The 23,832-nt window shown below is 42.3% G+C and overlaps 1 protein-coding gene across 1 annotated transcript in view; it reads right to left on the bottom strand.

Moving 5' to 3' along the window:
* Positions 1-222: 222 nt before the first annotated feature.
* Positions 223-23,832, bottom strand: part of LOC149783550 (uncharacterized) — an 83,763-nt gene continuing 60,153 nt past the window's right edge. The window contains exons 6-7 of the mRNA XM_089932863.1: positions 1,665-1,870; positions 223-649 (exon numbers count right to left, since the gene is read on the bottom strand). Of these exons, the coding sequence (XP_089788989.1) occupies positions 530-649; positions 1,665-1,870 (326 nt within the window). The 3' untranslated portion in view covers positions 223-529. The remainder of the gene's footprint in view (positions 650-1,664; positions 1,871-23,832) is intronic.

Here is a 23,832-nt window from a genome sequence, read left to right as displayed (position 1 = left end):
GTGTTGATATTTCTATTATACAGGCTTTGGTTGTAGGTTAGTTTAAGCCTTATGGTCTCTGAATTTAACTTCCTGGTACAAAACCCGATAAGCTGAAAGCTGATAACATTCAGCATATATATATATATATATATATATATATATATATATATATATATATATATATATATAAGTGACAGAAAGGGAGAGGGACGGTAATATAAATCTTAACTCAACACAAGCTTCAGACTGATTATTTTATTGATACACAGAAAAGATCATTTCTCACACAAAAAATATTACAAACTTAGTACAGATATAAATGTTACATAATTTTTACTTTCCTTTCGGGAGTAATTGATGCAAATCAAGCCAATATTTAAATAACTACTAATCATTTTCAGAATCTCATTTGGACACTGCGTTTTTTATGTTGTTGACTCCGTCCTTAGCACTTTCGGCATCATCATGGTCAGGAGTTTTCTCGGTGTCCTATTGGTCTTAATTGTTTGCATTACCGTCGCAATTCTCAATACCTTTTATTTTGTACTTAATCGACCTGTCCGTTGTCGTCGCTGTTATGATTTTCCACGAAGTCGTTACCACAATCGTATTCATCATAATGAGCTTCGCCATCAAGTTCCTTATCTCCATAATCCTCAACCTCGGCCTGGATATGAAATGTATACATTACATGCTTTGTACATTTTTGTACAAATATTATTTTTAAAAAATCAGCATATTTAAGCTTTTAAACATCTGCCCAGTGAATATGGGGTTTAATTTACACGGCAATGAATTGATTAAATCATTAAACGAGTCAACACACAGATGTCAGCAAATAAAATAACTATGTCTCAAATGAATGTCTGTTCTTTATTCAATATCAGCTAAAATGCTCCTTAAGTAGTTTTTTTTTGTTTCTTATTTTATTAACATCGTGTCGTATTGCTATTTGTATATAATCTCAGCTTCAGAGGAAAGTTTTCCCTTTCCTTGTCTCAGTTCAATATCTGAGTGAAAAAGCTTCTGCAACAATGTACACTTTAAAGTTTATCATTGACAAATATCATGTTTTGCATTGTACGTAACATAAAGAAGAAAAGTATCAAAAAGCATGACGACTTAGGCGTATTAAACTCTGAAAAGTTTATTATGCAGAAATTATGATTTCTTTTTAAATTTGTACATTGTTTTATACTTTCCTTTGCACAAAACGTACTGTTAAGTAGCTTTCTTTTTCTGTTGTTGTTGTTATAGGGTTTAACGCCATTTTTCAGCACAAGATAGGCTATATATGGCGACCAGTATTAATGGTGGAGGAATATCCCAGGAAAACCCAGAAAGAACCACCGACTCATGAGAAACTACTGACAAGATTTCTCACATACCCACACTGGCCGAGCCCGAGACTCGAACTTTCTTTTTATGTAGATAAGTTTGTCAAATTGTATGATGCACACGTGCCATGCACGGCTTTGCCATTAAACAAGTTATAAAGCAACACGCAGAATGTAGACAGTCTAAGCAGTTTCTTTAACTCGAAGACTGCGTACCCCATATTAGAATCCCTTTGGAATTTTAATCGCTGAAATCTGCTTTTAAGTGATAGATACAAAGATGCAGCGCAAGTTTGAATACACTTTAAACCTTAGTACAGTTTTGGATCAAAATATTCCACTTACGGACTCTGGTCTCGTATTTTCATTCTCATAACAATCTTGTAGGTCCTTGATGAGTTCTCTCATCTGTTCCTCGAACCGATTCCTACCACAGAAATCTAAATACTTTTTTCCCGACACAACACTACCAAGCCAACCGTATATATCAAGGTCTCTCTCCAGCAAAAGAAGAATTAGCATCTTTCTGCTCTCGTGTGCATATTCAGCCGCTGAAAAAGCATGTTAAAGTATGTTGTTGTTTGAGAAAACTAGATATGCTATAAATGTCAGTAACAGGACTGTTTTTATACTTTGTAAAACTTAATAGTTGCTAAAAAAATAGGAACGATTCCGAAAGTGTATTCCACCTAAATCGCAAAAAAGCAAATGCAAATAAGCTAGAAAGCACACCTACAGCCCAAAGGAGAGATATAAAATAAAGTCATTTAGTTAGGTCTCCAGTAATAGATCGAACTCTGTATCTTTCAAAGATTTCGCTGATATCACTAATGTTGTTTAATTTTACTGTTTAATCGTCTGTCATTTAACAAATAATTTTCTTTCATTTTGTTTTTTTTAAGGCAAACGTACCATCTGCTGTGATTGCAGGATTTTCCATCACATAATCCGAATTATGGTTCTGGTTTGTGTATTAGTTAATTGTTCCATCGCGTTAGTAATTTGAGAAATAAAACCAAAGGCGATAATTTTTCTGATTCTGTGCAAAATCACATCTCTACCTCAACTCGCGTAAGATGCATATGTTGATATAGGATAAAATAACAAAAGTTAAATTATCTGCACAAAAGGCCAATATTTGAGCTTGAAGGTACTGTTACAAAAGGAACGTGACAGGAGCATGCAGAGAATTTGCTGCCATATGAATGTATGATTGGCTTCGAAATAGACTAAAATACTGGGGAAAAAACCACTAATGTGTTATCTGTTCTTGATCGTAAGATTTGCTTTAGTTGCTACCACCTAGGAAAGGGTCGCTTCCCTTCGCCAGGCGGTAGTAGTGAAGGGGGGCACTTTACGGACAATGGGAATTAGCATTAAAAACACCCGTGGGTTAGTTTACGGACAATGGAAATTTAACATGGCGAAAAATCGTGGGTCAGATTACGGACAAGGGCAATTAACATGGCAAAAAATCGTGGGGCACTCTACGGACAAGGGAAATTTAACATGGGAATAAATCGTGGGACAATCTACGGACAAGGGGAATTTAACATGGGGAATATTGTTTAGGGACAAAGGGAATGGAACATGGGATTTTTTTAAAAAAAGGGGTAGGCAATGGAAAGACTATCTCTTTTCGAGATATATGGCTGGCCCTGAAAAGGGCCTTTGGGTTTTCTTCTTCTTCTTCTTCTAATTTCTTCTTTTCCTCCACCAACTTCTTATTTTATCTCCAACACTCTTTCTCTTCTTTTTTTTCTCCTCCTCTTCTTTCTTCTCTTCCTCCTCTTCTTCTTTCTTCCTCTTCTCATTTTCTTCTTCTTTTTCAATTTTTTCGTTCCATCTTCTTATTCTTATCTTTTCCTCTTCATCCTCCTTCTCCTCCTTTATTTCCTTCATCACACCACTAATCTTGTCCTTTGCTTTTCTTAAGTTGTTAATTTCCATCTTTACACGATGGGGACTATAGGAATAATGGTCTTCAACCAGTCTTATTACCATCTGTTCCATTATTCCTAAGTTGTCTAAAACGTCTTGCAAGGTTTGTATTTTGTCCATTTGGTTTGACGCCATCTTCTTTTTATTCTTTGCAGAATGGTTTGAACGACGAATACTGTGGGTTCTTATACTTAAAGCGCGTACGTGAAGGAAAACATCCCCCTAAAAACATAAAATGGATCTTACCTAGATCATGACCCAACAACGCGCGGACGTGAAGGAAAACATCCCCTACTTTTTCATTTCATATAATATAACCCAAACTATACTCTCCCCATTTGCTAAGAAACAATAAAGAAACCCATAATCTACTATTCTCACAAACATACCTTTACTCATAGAAACACAAACACACAAACACATACCCTCACATTTTTAAAAAAAGAGTTAGTATTTATATACACACTACTCTACCTACACACATTGGCAAATTAATAGTTATTTCTTTTCTAGAGTATTGGGTAGCCCTGAAAAGGGCTGTTTTGTTTGGAACTTCATGGGCACCTGGTTAATGGTGGCACCTTCCAGGCCTGGCGCCACATACGCATCTTATCCCCCAGTTACTTTTTACCTTTTGGGGGGAGAGAGCAGAGGCAGGATATGTCGCTTCAGAATCCCAATTTTCGCTCTCTGGGATTTTGAAATTTCTTCTCTCCTTTTCCTCCTCCTCTTCTTTGTCTCTTCTTTCCTCTTTATATCTTCTTTCTTCTTCTTCTTTATATCTTCTCTCCTCCTCTTCTTTGTTTCTTCTTTCCTCCTCTCTTATCCTTCCCTCCTCGACAATGGCTTCCGCGGCCAGTTCATTTAATATGCGCCTGGCATATTCCAGATGCACATGAAGCTCCAACAGTTTCTCCAGTCTCGTGTTCATTTTTTGGTGTTGATCAATCAACAAGGGTAGCTGGACTGCCGAACGAGTTTCAAATTATACTGAAAGCGCGGACGTGAAGGAAAACATCCCCCTAATAACATAAAATTCATCTTACCTAGATCATGACCAAAAAAAACAACAATGCGCGGACCTAAAAGAAACACTCACTCACTTTTTATGCTACCCATTACTATTTAAAATTTTTTATAAATCACTTCAATAGACTATCCACATACTCAAAGCAATTCAATCTAACTCCAAATATACACCTCAAACACCAAAAAACATCATTTTAATCTACTATCCACACCAACTTACTTGAGCTCTTACTAACACAAACAAACCAACACATACCCTCACATTTTTTAAAAGAGTTAGTGTTTATTTTCACACTACTCTACCTACACACATTGGCAAATTAATCGTTATTTCTTTTCTAGAGTATTGGGTAGCCCTGAAAAGGTCTGTTTTTTTTGTTTGCTATGGCATTCTTTTTTAGTTTCTAAGAATGCGATGTCCTCTGAGGATAGACTTTCTGGCAATAGGTCTGCTTCTTCGGAAAGAGAAGAAGAACTCTTTGGTGTCGATACGGCAATCGACAAAGCCTCTGTCAGGTTCAGGTTGCTGCTGTTGTTGCTGTTGTTGCTGCTGTTGCTGCTGTTGCTGCTGTCTCTGAAGTCTGTACTTCTCTGTCCATTCTTCTTTTTCCCTGTTCACTTCTTCTCTGAAGAGCTCTTCTATTAGGTCTTCAGTGATTTTTAGCATTCTCACATTCTCTATTTCTTCTGGCTTTGGTATCAGACTGTGTCTGACCCTATGCAAATTCACGTAAGCTTCGTTGAGCTTAGCTAGTTTGGAGCACATCTTCTTAGGAGGATGAGTCGACAATGGATGGTTAGACTGGGAACAAACCGGTTCTTAAAGTCAAAGCGCGGACGTGAAGGAAAACATCCCCCACACGGTTTTCGAGCCGCAACGTTTAGTGAGTGTCATGAGAGGGATAGTAAGAAAAAAAGAGCATCAATCCAACATTCTTATAGCTAAACAAACCACAAAGGCATTTTTTCATAACACAACATTTTTTATTCAAAAATCACTTAACACTAAACAACAACTCTAACATTTTTAACAATAATCCAACACTATAACATCAAACAATTTTCTTCAAAACACAAACATTTTTTTCTTCAAATACTAACTACTTCGAACAGGGCTGACAACGTTGTGAATGAAATTGTGATTTCCACTGTTGGAAATCATTAGGCCATTGATGGACACTACGTTTCCTAGCTTGAGACAAAAGATAAGCATAATGGTCACAAAACCATCGATCTACTTTCACATCGTTTCTAGAAGAAGAACGAGGATCGAAATGAGTCACTAAATGTTCTAAGGAATAGCCCAGGCTGCGATGATGCAGAAAATACACACAGTACTGTCCACACACCAAGGAATCTGTGCCTTGTAATTTCACATTATTGAATCGGGTGGTTTGAGCATTTCTTCTCATAAAGTCGATGATATCGTCTTCCAAAGGGGGCAATCCGTACGAATCGAAATATTCCACACATCCCTCTTGAGGAAAGTAGACGGCTACCCAGTGGGTTCCTGGGAGATGACTGTCGTCCGTGTTGATCACGTAAGCTTGATGGTCTTTAGGTTTGCGATGAGGGAGTTCATCTTTAGCACAGACGACAGGATTCCAAGAAGCCGTATACGAACTGTGGTTCAAAAGGTAATAAAGTTCCCAGGTATCCATTTGTTTTGTTTTCTTCTTCACAGGTAATAATACGTCGTCAATTCGATCCTGACTTTTTGCTTGAAAATGTCTGACGAATAAACGGTTATTCGTTCTGTTTCCTCACTCTGATTCACGAGAGCTTCGATACGATGGATCTCTTGAGTGGTTAATGGTGGACAAGAATGTTCACGCAAGTCTTTATACCACTGGTGCAACACGTCTTTGTTCGAGATGAGACTCCAAGCTTCGTCCAGATACTCGTCCAATTTTTCTTCTTGACTTAACATCAGGCATTTATCGTGTTGAATTTGACTGGGATGATCGTTTTGACATCCATAGCAATTTTTCTTGATCAATTCCGTCATTTTGTCAACCAAGTGTTTGGCAAAACAGGAGACTAAATGGGCTTCTTGTTCTGGCCATCTCGACTTCATCATGATCACTTCTTCTTTTTCCTCACATTCCATCTCCAAAGTTTCTCCACTAGGTAAAGAGGGACAACAGTCTTCCATGATTTCTAGTAATCTAGGATGACTTCTCTCAAACTGTTGATTTCTATGGTATTATCGAATTCTGCATACAGGATGACGTTCACTGTCTCGTCCAGTGACTTTGCAAACTGAAGTTCCACACGAATCTGGCCAGATTTTATAGGGTGGAAATGTCCCTCGTCGCTGCCTTGGTCTGGAGTGAAATCGAAAGCCCACAAAGCGTAGCCTCCTTCATAATCCTCGTACGTAATGCCGTGACTGGTGTTGGTTCCTAACTGTCCGGTGGCTTCGTACAGGGACAAGTACGATCTCAAGTAATTTTTCTCTTTAAAGTCAGGTTCGAAAGGTCGGGTACACAAGGTCTTGCCATCGCGACTGACTTCGATCTTGGACACGCCAAAGTGATGAAAGTTGAAAGGATTTTTATCGAAGGCTCCGTTGAAGGCTTCATTCGAGACCATGCCAAGGATCAAACGTTTGGGTAACTGTCCTTGAAACAGATGATCTTCGATTATGGATTGATTGTTACGGGGAATGGTGAACGTTTTCACTTCCACGCGTCGTATGGGATACTTGGCGGTTGTTCTGCTCAACGTTTGACTGATGTCGTTACCTACTTTGGGTAACACTTCTACGCGTCGTACGTAGAGTTTGGCTTCTAGGATTTTGCTTTTGGGATTGCCACCAGTAGTAGCCTCCTCATGAGCCAACAAATGGAAAGCGGCACTGCTACGATTCAGTCTCAGGCGGACATTCACTCCGTTTAGCAAATATTTCTCTTGCAACCACATGTCCAAATGTAAACGATCCATCAGTTCTAAACTTTTGTCGGCTCCCGTGATTCTCTTTCTTCGTTCTACAAATCCCTCATTGGTGGTTGTTTTTGATTTGGGGTCAGGGTCAAGACCTGTTTCATTAAATTCGCCCGCTTCGTCAGGTTGCCACAGCACACAGGCATCGAGATGAGTATCCTTGGCATCTATTCCGTACGTCAAGAGATTTTCCAGGTAGGCACGGTAAGGGTAAGTATCCATGCTGCTGCTAACCAGTTTGTTGTTCAAGTACAAGTCCACTGAGCTGAACAAGGAATGCATGAAATTGTTGACGGGAGCCACTTTCTCGTCACCGTCTATACCACCTCCAGTCTTATCTTGAACTTTGACTTTCAAGTACAAGTAACTGCTATTCAAATCGATGTAATCTTCGGGCTGTCCTTTGATTTCAAACTCGATGGGAGCGGAATCGATCAGTGAGGAGACGGGGTAAAATTCCACCCATTGGGATTCTTGCATGGTCATCATGGTGGGGGGCATGGCAAACAGATCCAGTTCCGTCTTGGAACAAGCGCAAGACTCTCGGTGCATCATTTTTTTTCTGTGTTTCAATAATCGAAAACGTCTAAGTCTCGAACGGTTCTTCTTTTCTTGGCCTTTCTCGCTTGAAGTCTGGTGAAAGGGTGTTTTCTTCTTCGTCGTCTCTTTCTACCTTGTCCTTGCTGAATGCCTGACTCGGTAGCGTGCAGGGCATTTATAGGTGTGTCTCGTCGACCCAAAATGTCTTTGCCCGTTTGCAGCAAGACATTTTTGCCTGCCCTCATGAAGGCTTCTTTAGGGTTTTGTTTGTCGATGATGACATTTTGGAGAAATTCTTTGCCTTGCGTCAGTGCCGCATCTTTCAAAGCGTGCAATCCGCGTGTCACCATCGGTTTCAACACCGGGGCCACCGAACGAAAGGCCGATTTTAACATATCTCCTAAACCGTGTCCTCGTTGTCGAGCCACCCCTCGGTACACTGGATACATGACTTACTTACGAGTCGTGAGAGGACCGTTTTCGAAAATGGAGTTTCACCGTGACTTTTCCTTTGGTGAATGGAATATTTTGTCCCAAATCTCCTTTTATAGCAATGTTGACCGTGTCCAAATACGACTTGCTGACAGGCAAATAGTGAGGATGGACAAATTCCCGGTGGACGTGGTAAGTGTTTCCACCTTCCTGGTCATTGGTCGTGGTACTATCCACTTTGAAAGGAATGACACGCAGTAATGGCACGGAGGTGTGTCCCACCACGTTATACTCCACCACATCGGAGTACACGAACATCAAATTCAGTCCTTGGTTCAGTTCTACAGGGAATCGAAAGAACTTGTAAAATTCCGTATTGCTGTTGATCTTCGGTTTAAAATTTGGAGCCATGTTTGTGTCTCCACCTAAAATATCAAACAAGTCACGATTAAAACTGATGGACAACGTTTGGGTGTCCTGAAATTTCATCAGTAAGCGACGAGCCACTTTATGGTACTCTAGGGTGACACTTTTTTTGATTCTGTTCAGGGCTTTGCCAAAGACTAACTCGAACCTCTCCGCAATGGTGTCCACCAAATGTTGGCCACTAAAATAAAACCCTGCCGGAATTTTCAAGGTGTAGATTTTGAAGTTTGAATTGATGGTGGATGTTGTTGTGATCCCTGAAAACCCGCTGATTTCATTCATGGTGTCTTGTAATTGTTGGTTTAGGATTTCGACCTCAAAAGTGTTTTGCGTTTCAGTGATGTTTCTGATTTGTGTAGGGTGAATCATTTCTACTAAAGCCACTTCCCAATGGGCTTCGTGATCTAAGGGGATGGCTTGAGGTAATTTGGCCGTGTAACAGCACAACGTGTTGTGGGGAAACACCTCCATGGAACTGTCACTGGGTAAGGTTAAGTAAAATTGGTTTTCGTGACTCATAATTCCAGAGTTCTGTGGCTGTCCGAGGGGATATTACTGGATGTCAGAGGCGTGTCTCCGCCCAAAATGGGGTTCTGGTTGTGGTTGTTGGAGTGGTGACTGGCACTGGCACTGGACACAACGTTTCCGTTCGAGGAGAATTTCAGGGAGGGATTGGGAAGCAGGTAACCGATGCAACTGCTCAATAAAATGGTCCACAATTGTTTGTCTCCTTGTTGCAAACTCAAATTGGCAATGGCTGCCCCGATGACACAATACACCACGAAGATTTGGCAGAAAAAGACGATTTGCGTTTTAGGCACACGTTCTCCACACCACACCCACAAGGGTTGTTTTTGTAAATTTTGCACAGAAGAACTAGGGGAAGAAGGAGTGGTCGACGTAGCTGCGTCTGCTGTGTGAAAGGGCACGATGGTCACTTCTTCTTTTTATAGTCGATGACTTGCGAAGCGTCGATCCAAGAATCGAAACTGGGTGGATATCCTTTCCAACGTACTTTGACTTCTTTGACACGTCGTTTGCCCACTTTACGGGTTCTGCGCTCGAGAATGCTTTCGATGTCGTACACGTCGTCTTCTTTTTTGGTGACACGTTGTAACTCGGGCAAATAAAACGTTCCTTTGAGTACTTCTCCGTTCATGTCTTCCAATTTATAGACGGCAGGATGACGGCCATGCACTCGTCCAGTGACGCGAAACAATTCGGTCGTCCAGTTAGGTAAGTAACCTTTGTCGAAAGTGCGTTTGGTTTTGCCAATGCGCACCCAATCTCCTACGACCAACTCTCCACTTTTCTTGGGGACATCCCTCGTCGGGGACGTACCGAACAGGCGCTCAAACACCAGCACTTCGTTCTCGGGAGTCACGTCTTGCGGGGCACGTCCGATGCTTCGATGGTAAGATTGGTTGTACGCTTGCACCAGGTGCGGTAAGATGTCGATGTACTTCAGAGTGTGGTGATGCGTAAAATATTTCCACATGCGTTCTTTCAAAGTGCGTTGAAAACGTTCCACGATGCTGGCTTTGGTTTCGGGATTCTCGGTGGTAAAAAAATGAATGTCACGTTTCTTTAATTCTTTTTGGAAAGCTTGGTTCAGAAATTCGGTGCCTTTGTCCGTTTGCCATCGAAAAGGGTGACGACCGCTTTGTTTCAACACCCGTTGCAGGGCTCGCACTAACTCGCTGCTCGATTTGGAAGTCAAGGGCACGACCCAGGCAAATTTGGAAAAGACGTCGATGACACAAAACAAATATTTGTAGCCACGATTGTAGCTGGCCAAATGAGAGACATCGGCTAAATCGGCTTGCTATTGATGATCGATGCCTTCCACTCGGGTGCGACTTCTGGCAAAGTTGCGTCGAATGGGTTTGTGCAAAGTGTAGGTAGCTTGTTCTTGTAACCATCGTTGCACTTGAGGTAAACGGAGACTTTTCAGTCGCGTTTTGGCAGCACGATACAATTTTTGAACTCCTGCGTAACCTGCAGGATGCGAGGGATCGTAGTAAATGCTGGCTAAGACTTTTTCCATTTTTTGTGTTAATAAGTCACCCACTCTTCGGTGATGCTACTTTGGGTGGGTCGAAAGGGTGGTTTGGAAACAGATTTACGTGTCCGATGGGCTACGGGAGTAGAAGTCGAAGGTAGTGGTGGAGGTGGCAATGGAATGGCTTTGGTTTTCTTTTCTTTTTTCACTTCTGGTTTCCCTTCTTTCTTTTTCACTTCTGTCGAAGGAGGTGTGGACATCATCTTTTTAACCCAAGCTTTCATTTCTTCTCGTTGCGGTGTGGGGGACGGGGTCAACAAGGATGCTGCAATCTTACTCGAAATGGGAACTGCTGACGGTGTTTGAAACACTTCGTGCATCTCTTCTTCCTCAGGTCTTTGTGGGGTAGCATCTCTGGTGACCCTTGGGGATGGTATTGGTGGTGGTAATGATGATGATGGTGCTGAACTTTTCATCAAGGTCTTAAAATCTTTCAGAGTGGGTAAAGCTGTTTCGTCTAAAGCTTTCTGGTGAAAGAGTTGCAGTCGTTGCAAGAGTTGACCGTACTTTTGCGATTTTTCTGTTTCGGACAAATCTTGGCGATCCATCAAGGACTGCAATTCGTGTTGTAACTGGGACATCTCGCTCAAATTGGGATTGGGAGGTAAATGCGGGGTGCGTTGTTCTTGCCAACGATGGTATTCCATCCATCGTTTGTAAGGCACTAAAGCTAGTTTTCGTCCTTCCATGGGGTTGTCAGGGGTCGATTCTGAGATCTTGGGACTTTCGAAGGCCTTTTTATCTTGCTCCCACCAGTCCTCCCAACATGGTTCCCAAGACTCCTTTCAGTATGGGGCCTAACAAGAGAGGTAAAATGCCTCCACGTTGGACCAACATCTTCTTTTTTTGACGAATGGGAATTTTCTTTTGAACCATTTGGCGAAGAACGTGACGATGTTTGCCTAAGCATTGTTTCTGGTGTTTGGACAAAGGGATCGTGCCTTTCAAAACGTTCAAACAACATTCGCACACGGTATCGATGACCTCTTTGGAGGCCGTTTGAATGAGTTTTTTTCGTAGGGGTGGAGAAGCTTTGGACAGGACAGATAACATGTCCCCATGTTTGGCTAAACGTGGTGGCAGTCCTTTCCTTTTCTTTCCTTGGGGTTTTCTGGAGGGTGACATCTTTGAGTCTTCAGGAGCACCAAAAAACACTGATATCCTACTCGGTCACAGGCCTTTTTTATACTGGAACGCGTCGCCATTGATTGTCTTTACGTCGTATCAGTTTGAGGACAGGCATGACACGTCGTGCAGGGGTACGTAACGGACTAAATCGAGCCAGTTCTTGCTTGGACAAATCCAGTAAACTTTGTAACATGCCCGATCTTTCATGGACTTTGATTTTGGGAGAAGGTACTTTGTGAGCAGCAGCCACTGCCGCTAAATGGGAAGGTCCTGCCACTGGGGAAGTTCTTTTGGGGGTCATCAACGGAGAAGTTCTTGGTGTAATCAACGTCTCCAAGTACTCTTCAGTTCCTGGTGACATCAACGGAGAAGTGGACAAACGTGAGGCTGTCGGAGACGCTATGGCAGGTCGTGGTTTGCGAGTGTAAGGCTGCGTCCTGGCCGCAGTGCCTCTCTTGCGACTAGTTTTCTTCTGTGGACTTTTCTTTTTCTGAGGACTTTTTCTCTGTTTCTTTTTCTGGGGGCTTCTTTTCTTTTTCCGGGGTGGTGTCTGGTAAGAGGAGGGTCCTGCCACTGGAGAAGTTCTTCTCTTTGGGGACCTGGTCTTTTTCTTCTTGGGGCTTCGTTGGACTTTTGTCTTGGGGATAACTTTGGGGGCATTAGGATCCCATCTTAAGAGAGAGCGAATGATGACCCCTCCTAGAGTACCACTCCCTCCAGGTTTCAAAATGATTTGTTTTTTGGTTTGAGTGTCGATGCGGGGATCGGCCAGTTGGACCAAAGCGACTTTGTTTCGATCGAAAAAGCGTTGGGTTTGATGAGGAATCTGAATGATTCCTTGGAGTAATTGACGTGCCGTCACCGTGAACCATCGTAAGACTTCTTTGAGACTAGCTTCTAAGACACGGGCTCGTGTTTGTGGATCTTTTTCTCGACTGATGCCATACAAGGCACGAATCAATTTGACGGGAAGATGCGACTGAAGGGACGTCATGTTCACACTGTGTGAGACAGACGAAAAAGGGTCTGAGGTTTTTATAGATTTTTTTTCATGGGGAGTGAAATGAAGTCGAGGACGGAGACGTGTGCAGGACAGGCCCTCCGTCTTGGCACCAGTGGTGAAACAAGTGGGTACGAAATAGCAAATCCTCGGGGGTCGTAGGTTTCAAATCGACGAGTAAATAGGCGTGTGGCGTTTGAGTGGCATCGTCGTACGCCTGAGTCAGCCAAGGCGTTCCTAACTGTTTGGCTAAGACTTGCACTTGCGATTTATCTCGAGGGCTTTTAAACAAGACCACGTAATGCGCATTGAGACTGATGGTGCGATGGGCTTTACTTTGTTGAAACAAATTTTGGGTGATGTAAATGACACTGGCATTACGGTGATGCCCTTTGCGCGTGAACCACAATTTAATTTCTTCTTCGTCTTCTCCTAACATGTCGTCGAAAATGACCAAATGGGTTTGACGGGAGTCAGAGACGATGCCGTCGTCTTCTTTAGGAATGCCTTCCACAAACACGATGGAATCGCCTTGACTTTCTCGCAAGAGGCTGTACGCCGATTGCCACTCTTTGTAACACCACACGATCCGTTGAGGGGGTCGATCGATCAAATGATGTTTATGTTCGATCAAACGTTTGACGAATTCGGTTTTGCCTGAACCGCTAGGTCCAGCAATGAGCATGTTAAAGGGATGGCGAAGATACAAAGCCTCCCAACTGGCACGATCTAAGTGTTCGTCGATGACTTTGACAGTAGAGGAAGAGGGAGCAGAGACAGCAGAGGTAGCCATGGTGTGAGAAATGTCACTTGTGACACGAAAAACAAACAGGACAAGAGTTTATATACTTTTTCAGAACACGTTTATTGAATGTTTCAAATATGAACACGAAAGACAAAAATACATACAACCCAAATAGTGATGTACAGGAATATAAAACACAGCAATGCGATCAAAGTGGAATATAAACAAGTGTCTGTACAACATGTTTTGGGTAACCAAGATGTCCTAGGGACAGTGTGTAATGTTCTTACAGTCTCTACATGAGGTATTGTCACACAAGTGTCCTCCCGGAATGACCTTTCAGGAATGTCCATGACAGTCCTGTCCTGAAGCGAGTGGTTGTTCTCGGTGACGGGTTCTTCTGGCACCGTCACTAACACGGGTTGAAAAGTAACTTTTTTCCTTGAACAACTCTTGTGCATACTGGGCCACTTCTTGGGTCCAAGCCTCAAAACCCCCCTTTTTCCAGTCACGAACATCTGTCCAATGAGGGTGTAAGTCACAAGCTACACACACATCGTCATACACGTCTTGGGTAGCTAAAAGTTGACGAATCTTTTTTTCCTGTTGAGGTCGAGAAGTATCCAGATGAAACCGCAAGGCTTTGAGCAAAAGGAGTTTTTCGTGACCATTTAAGGCCATGGAGGTGGTAAGTACTGATCGTAAAGAGTCCACAAAGAATCGGCTGGTAAACGAAATCCCAGAAAACAAGTCACTAAGACACACACCACTTGTCGTCCCAAATTAAATGGATAAAGTTCTTGTAATAATCGATGGCAATGATCCACGGTTTGAATATGGTCATTGAGTTCCTTCCACGGAATCTGTTGGATTACATACGACATAAGTCGTGGCATAGCTGCCTGTTTTTATAGTCTCTTTGTTTCGAAAAGAATACACGTACTTTCTAGCCAGTGATGTTCGTTTTCCAGTGGGGAATGTAAATCTTGCATACTGTAACCGAAACGTCAGAGTTCGATTAGAAGTTTCCTCTTCCGCTAAGTAGATTCCACGTAAAATATGTTGGTAATCCTTTACCTCGTCTTCCTCAATGGGTTGCTCTAGGTGAATCTCGAAGTAACCAAAATGATCAACACGTGAATCATCGGGGGCCTGGAAGTATTGAACAAGGTCTGACCACTGAAACAATTTCTGACGAATCAGTTCTCTTATACCCTTCAGGTACCAGTGGTTAAAGATCTGGTGACGTAACGGATGCAATTGTTCTTTACGTTTCACTTGTATTTTGACCAGCTCTCGGTAAATGCGTTCTCTCAACTCCACAGGCAAAGCACGAATGTTCTCTTGTAAAGTATCCATGAATAGGTCATACTAAATCCTCTTTGGTCTGACACAAGAAATGTACTCTTTGCACAAACATGGTTTCACTTCAGTGTCGAATTTAAATCGTTGAGTCACTAATCTACACATTACAATTCGTTCAGAAGTTTCCTCTTTCACTAAGTTGACATTGTGTTCAAGATGTTGGTAATTCGTTAACTCTTCCTCTGGAATTCGATGCAGTACGTTTACAATGATGTAACTACAATCGTCCATACCAAACCAATCCTTTTTAAAACTAGAGGATCGTTGATCAATGTCTGTCCGATGGAACACTTTCAATTGAATCAATCCTTGTATAGCTTTCAGGTACCAGTGGTTCAAACACCGGTGACGTAACGGATGCAATTGTTCTTTACGTTTCACTTGTATTTTGACCAGTTCTCGATAAATGCGTTCTCTCAACTCCACAGGCAAAGCACAAATGTTCTCTTGTAAAGTATCCATGAACAGATTATTATGGTAAGAAGTTACTTCAATGTCTTGGTCCCACTAAGGGTAAGTAATGACAATTCGGTGACCATCGAGCATGTTCTACGTAGGCCGAATCTTGCGGTTCCCAGTGGTGAAGTGACACACCACAACTGAAGCACTTGACTTTATCTCCTTCGCCCAAGTAGAAAAATCCGGCTCTGGCTAATTCTTCGGGGGTCGGTCCTCCCAGATACTTTGGCCATTTTCCTTTGAACGATTGAAGACGATTTTCAAAGTCGCAGTATTCCGACAAACGCACAGGAAACGAATATTCGTCTTTCACAGGTTCGTTTCGATGAGGGTTGGGTGACATGAACAGGAGTTTGCTCAGGGCTGGATGACATCCGTAGGGAGGTAAACGTGAAGGTCGACATTCCCCTTTAAACCCGGTAAAATGTCTAAGAGGACGAGCGGCATCGCTTTCGCATCCCTCAGGTTTGACACGCACAGCATCACTTTCCATGATAGGGGCAGTGAGAACAAAGTTCCCATGATGCTTTACGGCATCGCTCAGGTCACAAGGTACAGCATCGTATCCATCGCAAGGCTCACAATCGCACTCGTCTGCAAACTCCGTTACGCAATTACAATGGTAACCACATGGACAATCGCAGTTTCCTTCCGGACATTTTCCGTCGCAATGCATGGGTCTTATCCATCCAATATTAGTCACACTAGAGGAAGATACAACTTTTTTACAATCCCCAAACTGGAACGATGCCTCTTTCAAAATATTCATCTTGTTCGCTCGGTCTTGGTAGTCACGATGAACTATCGATCTTGCCTAGGGTTCCTTTTTTATATACAGACCAATACCGACGTGACCATACGGTAAGGTGAAATGATTGGGAAGTCGAACTCGCTTCTGGTACACGATTTGATAGACTTTTTCCAAGGGTCGACTGACGATGTGGTGAGTGGGTAAACGTACAATCTTGTTCGGTTGATAGGTGGTCACTTTAAAGTTTCCATCCTCTCCCGATTGCAAGGCTTCTTTCAATACCCCAAAGTTGACCACTCGACTGGTACGATAATTCAGAGTCAGTCCTTTCACTTTGCACGTCGTGTGCACTTCTCCTTGTTTGTCCCGGTATTCGTAGCCGTAATTTTTGGGACCGCCACTGACGAAACTTAGAATCTTGTCGTCGGGATGCTCGTCTGTCCAGGCTCCTAAACGGTCTCCTTCGATGTTAGGGTGATGTTGAATCGGGTGATGGATGTAAATGCAGCTGTCCGTGTCAAAGTACAGGACGCGTTCCCCTAACAGTTCTAAAGCTTCGTACAATTTTAAGCGAGCATGGGCTGTCACGTAAGCCGCAATGATGACATTTCCAAAAGGGTCGTCTTGTACAAAGTCCAGATCTTCTTCGTAATTGACCAAGATCAAATTCTCTCGAACGACGTCCAGGTGTTTCATGTATTTGGTTTTGTCGTGAATCATCTGGAAGTAGCGGGAAGGTTCTGTCAAATATTCCGTCTTGGGTAAACACGGTCGTTGTGCCATTTTACCCCACAAGCAATTTAACATCACTTTGGCAAACGATCGCCTGCCTTCGTTTTTCTCGATGTGGTCTAAAGTGATGCCTTCTTGTTGGTAGTATTTCTCTTTGAATTTTATTTGGTCTTCGGGAGTGTGACACCAGGAAGGATAGCCGCTGGCTTCTTGCTTCAGTTTCAAAAAGGCATCCACGTAGTCGGCGAAAATGCCTTTCTGAGTAGGGTCACCCTTGTGGTACTGTTGTGTCTTGGGAAAGTGGCAAATTTCGTACACTTCTAACAGTTGGTATCCCATGTCCAGAGCTTTGAACAATTCTACGCTGACCCAGGTTCCCGTCAAGGCACGTTCTTCCTGGGTATGCTGACAAGGTTGGTCTTGGTTGCACGTTTCGGCACAAGTACGGCACAAGGGAAACATCAGTTTGCCTTGACAATGGTGAGGTAAGACGGGATGGTATAGGTTCGTGGGAGGCAAAACTTTACACTTGATCAAGCCTTCGTATTGTCGAATGTTGACCAGGTCGATGTGTTCCGTCAACAATTGCGGGTGCCCTGTAGGAAAGCGACAATATTTGCACACGTAGGGATACAGCGAACACACGTCCAAGTATTTGATTTCTTCTCCTTTCTCTTCGTCGGCTTGGTACAGCAAACAGGTGGCATTGGTCCTTCCTCCGTACAAACTATCCCTCGGGTTCAACGGGTCCATGAACTGGTAACTTTCCACGAGAAGTTTAAACTCGGGATCGGTTTTCATACGGTGATCGTACTCGTGTTCCCACATTTCCACCACTTGGTATCCTTGCTGTTCTAACTTTAGGCGTCGCTGACAAGTGTCCTGGTACAGGTCTTCCATGGTTCGTTGCAAAAACTGATTCTTGGTGCCACGGTCAGGGTAACAGACGGGACATCCGTGAAATAAGCAACCGTTAAACTCGTACACGATCTTGGGGTTTTCTAAGTCCCAGCCATCGACCGAATACGTTCCGATGGTCTTTTCGCCTCCTCCGTTGCAGGCATGCTGAATCCACTTGTCTTCCTTGTCGCACAAGTAATGTAACCAACGTAGGGCTTTGACCGAGTATTGACGTTTGACAAAGTGGGTCGTTTGAGGACTGATGACAGCCACGGTCTTTTCAGGCATGAATCGTTGTCGATACACTAAGGAACACGCTTTGGCAATGGTGCAAGCTTCTTTCAAAGGATCGACCCCTCCGTGTTCCATGAACAGTTCTCGAAATTTTCCACAGCAACGCCGTAAAATGTCCACGTCGGAACGACAATACTTTAGCATTTCTTCCTGAAAGTCGAAAGGGTCCGAGGCGTGAATCTGGTACCAAGCGTAGAAAGCTTCTCGTTGTTCGGTACGCATGTTGTCGGGGTCGTAATAGTGAACGTCTGGTAAATGGGGTAGAACGGCGTGTTGGTTGGCTTCCGTATTGAAAAAGTGTGGAAAGTACCCTTTAGCCATTTCTGTCATTCCAAACGTTTTAGGCATTCGACTCAAAGGCATGGCCAAATAGCTCATCGAATCTTTAAACTGTACTTGTCCCACTTGCATGAAAATGATTTTGGCTCCGTTCAAAGTCACTTTAGGACGTTCGGTGCCTTGTTCCGTATAGTACCTCAAAAGAAACTGTCCATCGTATCCGGAGAAATTGTGAGCCATCACCGTGGCATGACGATGACAATCTCCGTAACGTTCGATGTCCTCTTGGCTCCACGTCTTGTCGACGGGGTCTAAGACCCATTGGGCAAAATCGGCTAACGTGTTCGGCCCCCGAAAGATTTTTTCACGCCCTCCGGGAATCTTGCTGCAGTGAGGGCAATGACTGAAGATAGGTTCTTGAATGCACTTCTCGCACGCTCGATGAGCCACGCAGAAATTAGGAATGTGAATGCCGGTCTCTTGCATGCATTCGAAATCGAAAAAGATGAAATTGCCTTTCTTCTTGTGACCGTCCTCTTTCTCTGGTGGGGGTTGGTATTTTTGCACGTAACATTGGTGTTCCAAGTCCACGATGTGGTGACAAATGTGACATTTTTTCTTTCCTGAACATACGTGTGCCTTGGTATTATTGGTACGTATGACTTGTTCACACGTAGAGCACAATCTCAGCAGTTGACAAGCGCATTTCTTCTGTGAACCTTGCGTCTTCAAATGTTGTTGGTAACAGGTAGGGCTGACAAACGTGCGCAGACAAGTGGAACAAGGCACTGGTTCTTCGCTCAGACAGGGTGAAGAGGCCAAACATCCTGTGCATTTCGATCCACAATGCTTGTGTTGCTCTCGATTGTTATAACCATGGTCACATTTCTCACAGTAATAACTGTATCCCAGGAATCCAGTGATAGTGGTAATCGTATCGAAATGGTCATCGTGATAATAGACATGAATGTATTTTCCGTCCTTAAAGTCTTGCCCTCGAAACAATAGAGGTCCGCGCACTTCTTGAGGGTGCACTTTCAAGGTGTAGCGTGGAGCTAGGACATCTTGCAATTTTTGCATCTCAGGAATGCCACAGGGTGTGTCTTTGGGCAGTCCGGCTTGTTGTAACAGGAGTTCTGCTTCATTTCGTTGTTTGGCTCGGTCGGAACGTTGAATAGTGTCCCAGGTTCTTTTCCATTCTACCGTGTCGTTCTTGTTGGCATAGGTTCGTCCCACCACGATGGCACGGGCTAAGCACATCTGGTCATGAGGGTTGTCAATTCGGACGAGACTCTTTTTGGTGTTGCGAAGGTCGTCCACCAATAACATCTTTTTGCGTCCTGTCCCTTGAGGAGGAGAGACGTGGGTCATGTCCAGTGTGGCTTTACCATCGGTGATGTCAAACTGATCATTAGATTGTTGTACGTGTTGAATCTTGTCCATGACTTTGGAAGCAGTCAATTCTGCAGGGGTGCTAAACTCGAGCCAAACAGGGGATTTCAAACCGTCGTGTTGTATGGAAAGTCTCAAGCGATCGTCTTCTTTGGGTTGACATTGTCGCTTGAGTGTGGTGAGCAAAGAATCCCACACCTCGGTGATGAACACTTCTGCTTTCTCTAACGGTACTTCAGCCTTGAAATCTTTAAACTTCACCGTGTATTTGTAAGCCGTGGTTCTAAATTTTCTAGAGGAGCGCTTTTCCGTCTCTCGAATGGAATAGTACTTTTTAGGGTTGACAAAGGATGATGGACTTGGTTTAGAGGGTTTGGATTCTGGTTCACTCATGTCCTCTTCAAAATCACTGGCATGAATTTGTGCCAAGATTTCAGCCCTGGTACGAGGCGATAGATCACGTTTCTGCCTCTTACTTCTTTCTTCTTCTTCTTCTTCTTTCTTCTCGAATGAATGGGATCGTTTCATCTTGAAAGCAAAAAGTCAAATGACTCAAGTTCAAACACCATAAACTACTTTATAGTCATGGCAGACCAGCGTATATAAAAGGGTGTGTGTCTTGTCCTTTCACTATTCATTTCACTCTCAAGCCGAGCACAACGATGGAAGAGACTAACCAGATGGAACGTTTCGTCAGAGCTTTGCGAGGGGTCATTAGAAAATTCTCTTCAGACCAGCCTACGGACTACTCTCCTTCCTTTAGAGATAAAAGTCAAGATACTTGCTATATCTGTCAGAAGAAAGGGCATTGGTCTTCAGTGTCCAGACCGTCAAAAACGAACAAAAACAGGTACTAAAAAAGACAAAAGTCAAGATACCTGTTATTATTGTCAAGAAAAAGGACATTGGTCTCCAGATTGCCCAAAAAAGAAACAAGAGGAGTCAGAAGAAAAGAGGGATTCTTCAGAAGAAGAGAGGGATTCTTCAGAGAAAGAAGAGGAAGAAAAAAGACAATTCTGTTCACAAGAGGCAAAGAAAGAGGAGAAGAAGAAAAGAAGAAGGGAAGAAAATGAGGAAAAGACGGTGAAGAAATTTAAAAAACAGAGAGAGTAAACAAGGAGAAAGAAGAAGTCAATGAACTTTTAATTAAAGTGTTGTGTTGTGAATTGTGAATTGGATTGTAAAAAATGGAGAAAAGAATAAATGAATGATATAAGGTAAGTGTCTTTGAGTTGTGATTTTAAAATAAGAACGTACAGTCACGCACTCATACACAGACACGTACTATAAGGGTAAAATGGGTGGGGTTTATTTTTTTTTTGAGTTATTGGCAAATTGAAATTGTATTTCTTTTCAAGAGTATTGGGTGGCCCTGAAAAGGGCCTTTTTTCTTCATGGTGAAAGGGTAAGTTTAAGCAATCAACTTTAACTGCCTTATGCCTTTGCCACGGCCAAGGCCTACTTCTGGACTGCGTAATGTTGATAATGATTGGGTTGAAATCACTAAGGGTGGTACGGTAGGCTTAGTCACAGGGTTAACGTGTTTAGCTCGGGAAGGTCGTATTCTCTTCGGTCGTGATAAAGAAGTCTGATACATTTGTTTCAGACTTCTTAACTCCGCTAAAATGTCCAACAGTACCATGACCGTTTGATTTTCACCCTCTTGTTTCTTTGCTGCTACTTCTTCTTGCTGTTGCTGCTGTTGTTTTTTTCTTACCTCTTCTTCTTCTTGTTGCTGTTGCTGTAGGAGAAAAGCCTGTTCCGCTTCCTTTTGTCGTTGTATAAATTTCTCCAATTCTTCTTTTTGTCTCTGTCTAAAATTTTCCACTTGCGGTAATGAAGAAGGTAACGAAGGTTCCGGAACAAATTCTTGCGAGGAGAGAAAATCCACAAAATCCCAATTCACCTCTTCTGAAAGTAAGTCCGAGTTCCCTTGGGCAGTCTCCCCTGCTGGTGCACCCCAATGGATCGTTTTCTGAGTTTCCGTCATGTTGAATCACTGTCGCATAGATTGACTGCACACAAGCGCTAGCGAATCTATATAGACTACGTGACGTCACAGACTGCTCTCTTCGGATTGGATGCGGGCTGACTGAATTCTGTAACGCGTGTTAGGATTGGTGAATGAACTCAATCCGTTTCAATCCTTCCTGTCCCTATAAATAAGCGCCGTTCACTGCATTGATTCACCTATTCTCGGAGCCTCAACATGTGGACAGACGTTGAATCTTCAACCCTTGTGTCAACAATGATGTTCAGGACGGACATGCTCATGTATGTCCGATCCAAGTGGACCGTTGTCCACAGGACCAACAGCAGCCTGTGGATAAGAAGAGTCTATATAGAGAGACAAGGTTGCCTCAAGAGGACTCTGATGTATGGCCCTGCTGTAAGACGAAGTTTGAGGAAAAGAAGATGTCGCAAATGCCCTTTATGTTAAGGGCATATTAACATAAACCAAAGGCCCTTTTCAGGGCCAGCCATATTTCTCGAAAAGAGATAGTCTTTGAATTGCCTACCCTTTTTTTAAAAAAATTTTTTTTAAAAAAAAAATCCCATGTTAAATTCCCCTTGTCCGTAGATTGTCCCACGATTTATTCCCATGTTAAATTTCCCTTGTCCGTAGAGTGCCCCACGATTTTTTGCCATGTTAATTTCCCTTGTCCGTAATCTGACCCACGATTTTTCGCCATGTTAAATTTCCATTGTCCGTAAACTAACCCACGGGTGTTTTTAATGCTAATTCCCATTGTCCGTAAAGTGCCCCCCTTCACTACTGGCGGTGATATCAACACTAAACACTTTTACAAAAAAGGTAAAAATATATCTGCAACGATAAACCCTCTCATTCTGCCAAACGAAAAATCCAAATTTTAACATATACAAAATTATCTTACACGACAAAAATTACAACAAAAAACCCAGCGAAAATATGTATACGATGCATTATTACAAGCAGTTACATGTTATTCAACCAAAACACAATGACCTTAAGCACCATGTTTGTCTGTTTTGAAATTTAACAGTATAATGTAATATTCGAAGACTAGATAAAAACAGATGTCCATTAATCCAAATTATCAGTCGTAGAACCAAATAAGTATTTGTTTTCATAGGTATTAGTAAACAAACAAAGCTTTCGTGGTTTGCACACATTAAATGCATCGATATACATATTTACACATTAATTCTTTAATTCGTCAGTGATTGATGCATTTATTGATTCATTATTGGGTTGATAAGTTAATTGATGAATTGCTTGATTGACTGAGTGAGTGATTCATTAACCACTATTTGAAAAAACGTTATTGCATTGAATTATTTCATACTGCATATGAGAACACTTTAGGTATATTTTCAGAACATAATGCTCATATCTTTAATTGTTCCCTAATGCAGGAAAAAGGCCAGGCACACATCGTACAGAAGATAAAAAAACATTCGCATTTTATCTAATGGTTCCATCCACAACAACGTTTTTTATAAAAAGAACAAAACTGTAAATTCTATACTATAATATCGTGTGATGAAACATATCTATTTTGACTTAGATTCCTTGAACTAAATTTCGATTGAAATTAATGAGCTCTGTGCACTATGCAAGGAATATCCATAGATGCGATTCTTCTTAAGAGTTTCCAAGATTTCACTGAAAAAAAACTGAAGGAAAAAAGTTTTGATTTTGATGCTTGTTAATAATGGTTGCTTGCAATTGTATTCTGGTGTGATCACATATATTATCAATAAAAGAGACAGAGACAGGTGGTGGGTTATCGGCAGATATTGCTTAGCAATGATTGTCGATAAAATAATTCAGGCATACTGCTAACGTTATTTACCATTTTCTTGTACTTAATTGCATCGGCTGAATAAATCATAAGTCATATATTATGTAAACGATGAAAACGTGCTCTGGTTTAAAGAATAGTAACAGAGTGTAATTTGATGCACTAATGTACTTGGACGTTCAACCTGTTGGAATGTTTTCATATCGTTTTATCGTTAAGTGCAACTTTGAAGGCATCAATAATATCAGTTTATTCAATTTCTTTGTAAAGGTTGGCCGTGTTGTGTAATAAGTGCTGGGTGTTG

This window comes from Sinohyriopsis cumingii, chromosome 14 (assembly GCF_028554795.1).
Source record: "Sinohyriopsis cumingii isolate HCF-2022 chromosome 14, ASM2855479v2, whole genome shotgun sequence".
In the NCBI taxonomy this organism is placed as follows: domain Eukaryota; kingdom Metazoa; phylum Mollusca; class Bivalvia; order Unionida; family Unionidae; genus Sinohyriopsis; species Sinohyriopsis cumingii.
This window is presented reverse-complemented; position numbering and strand designations above follow the sequence as displayed.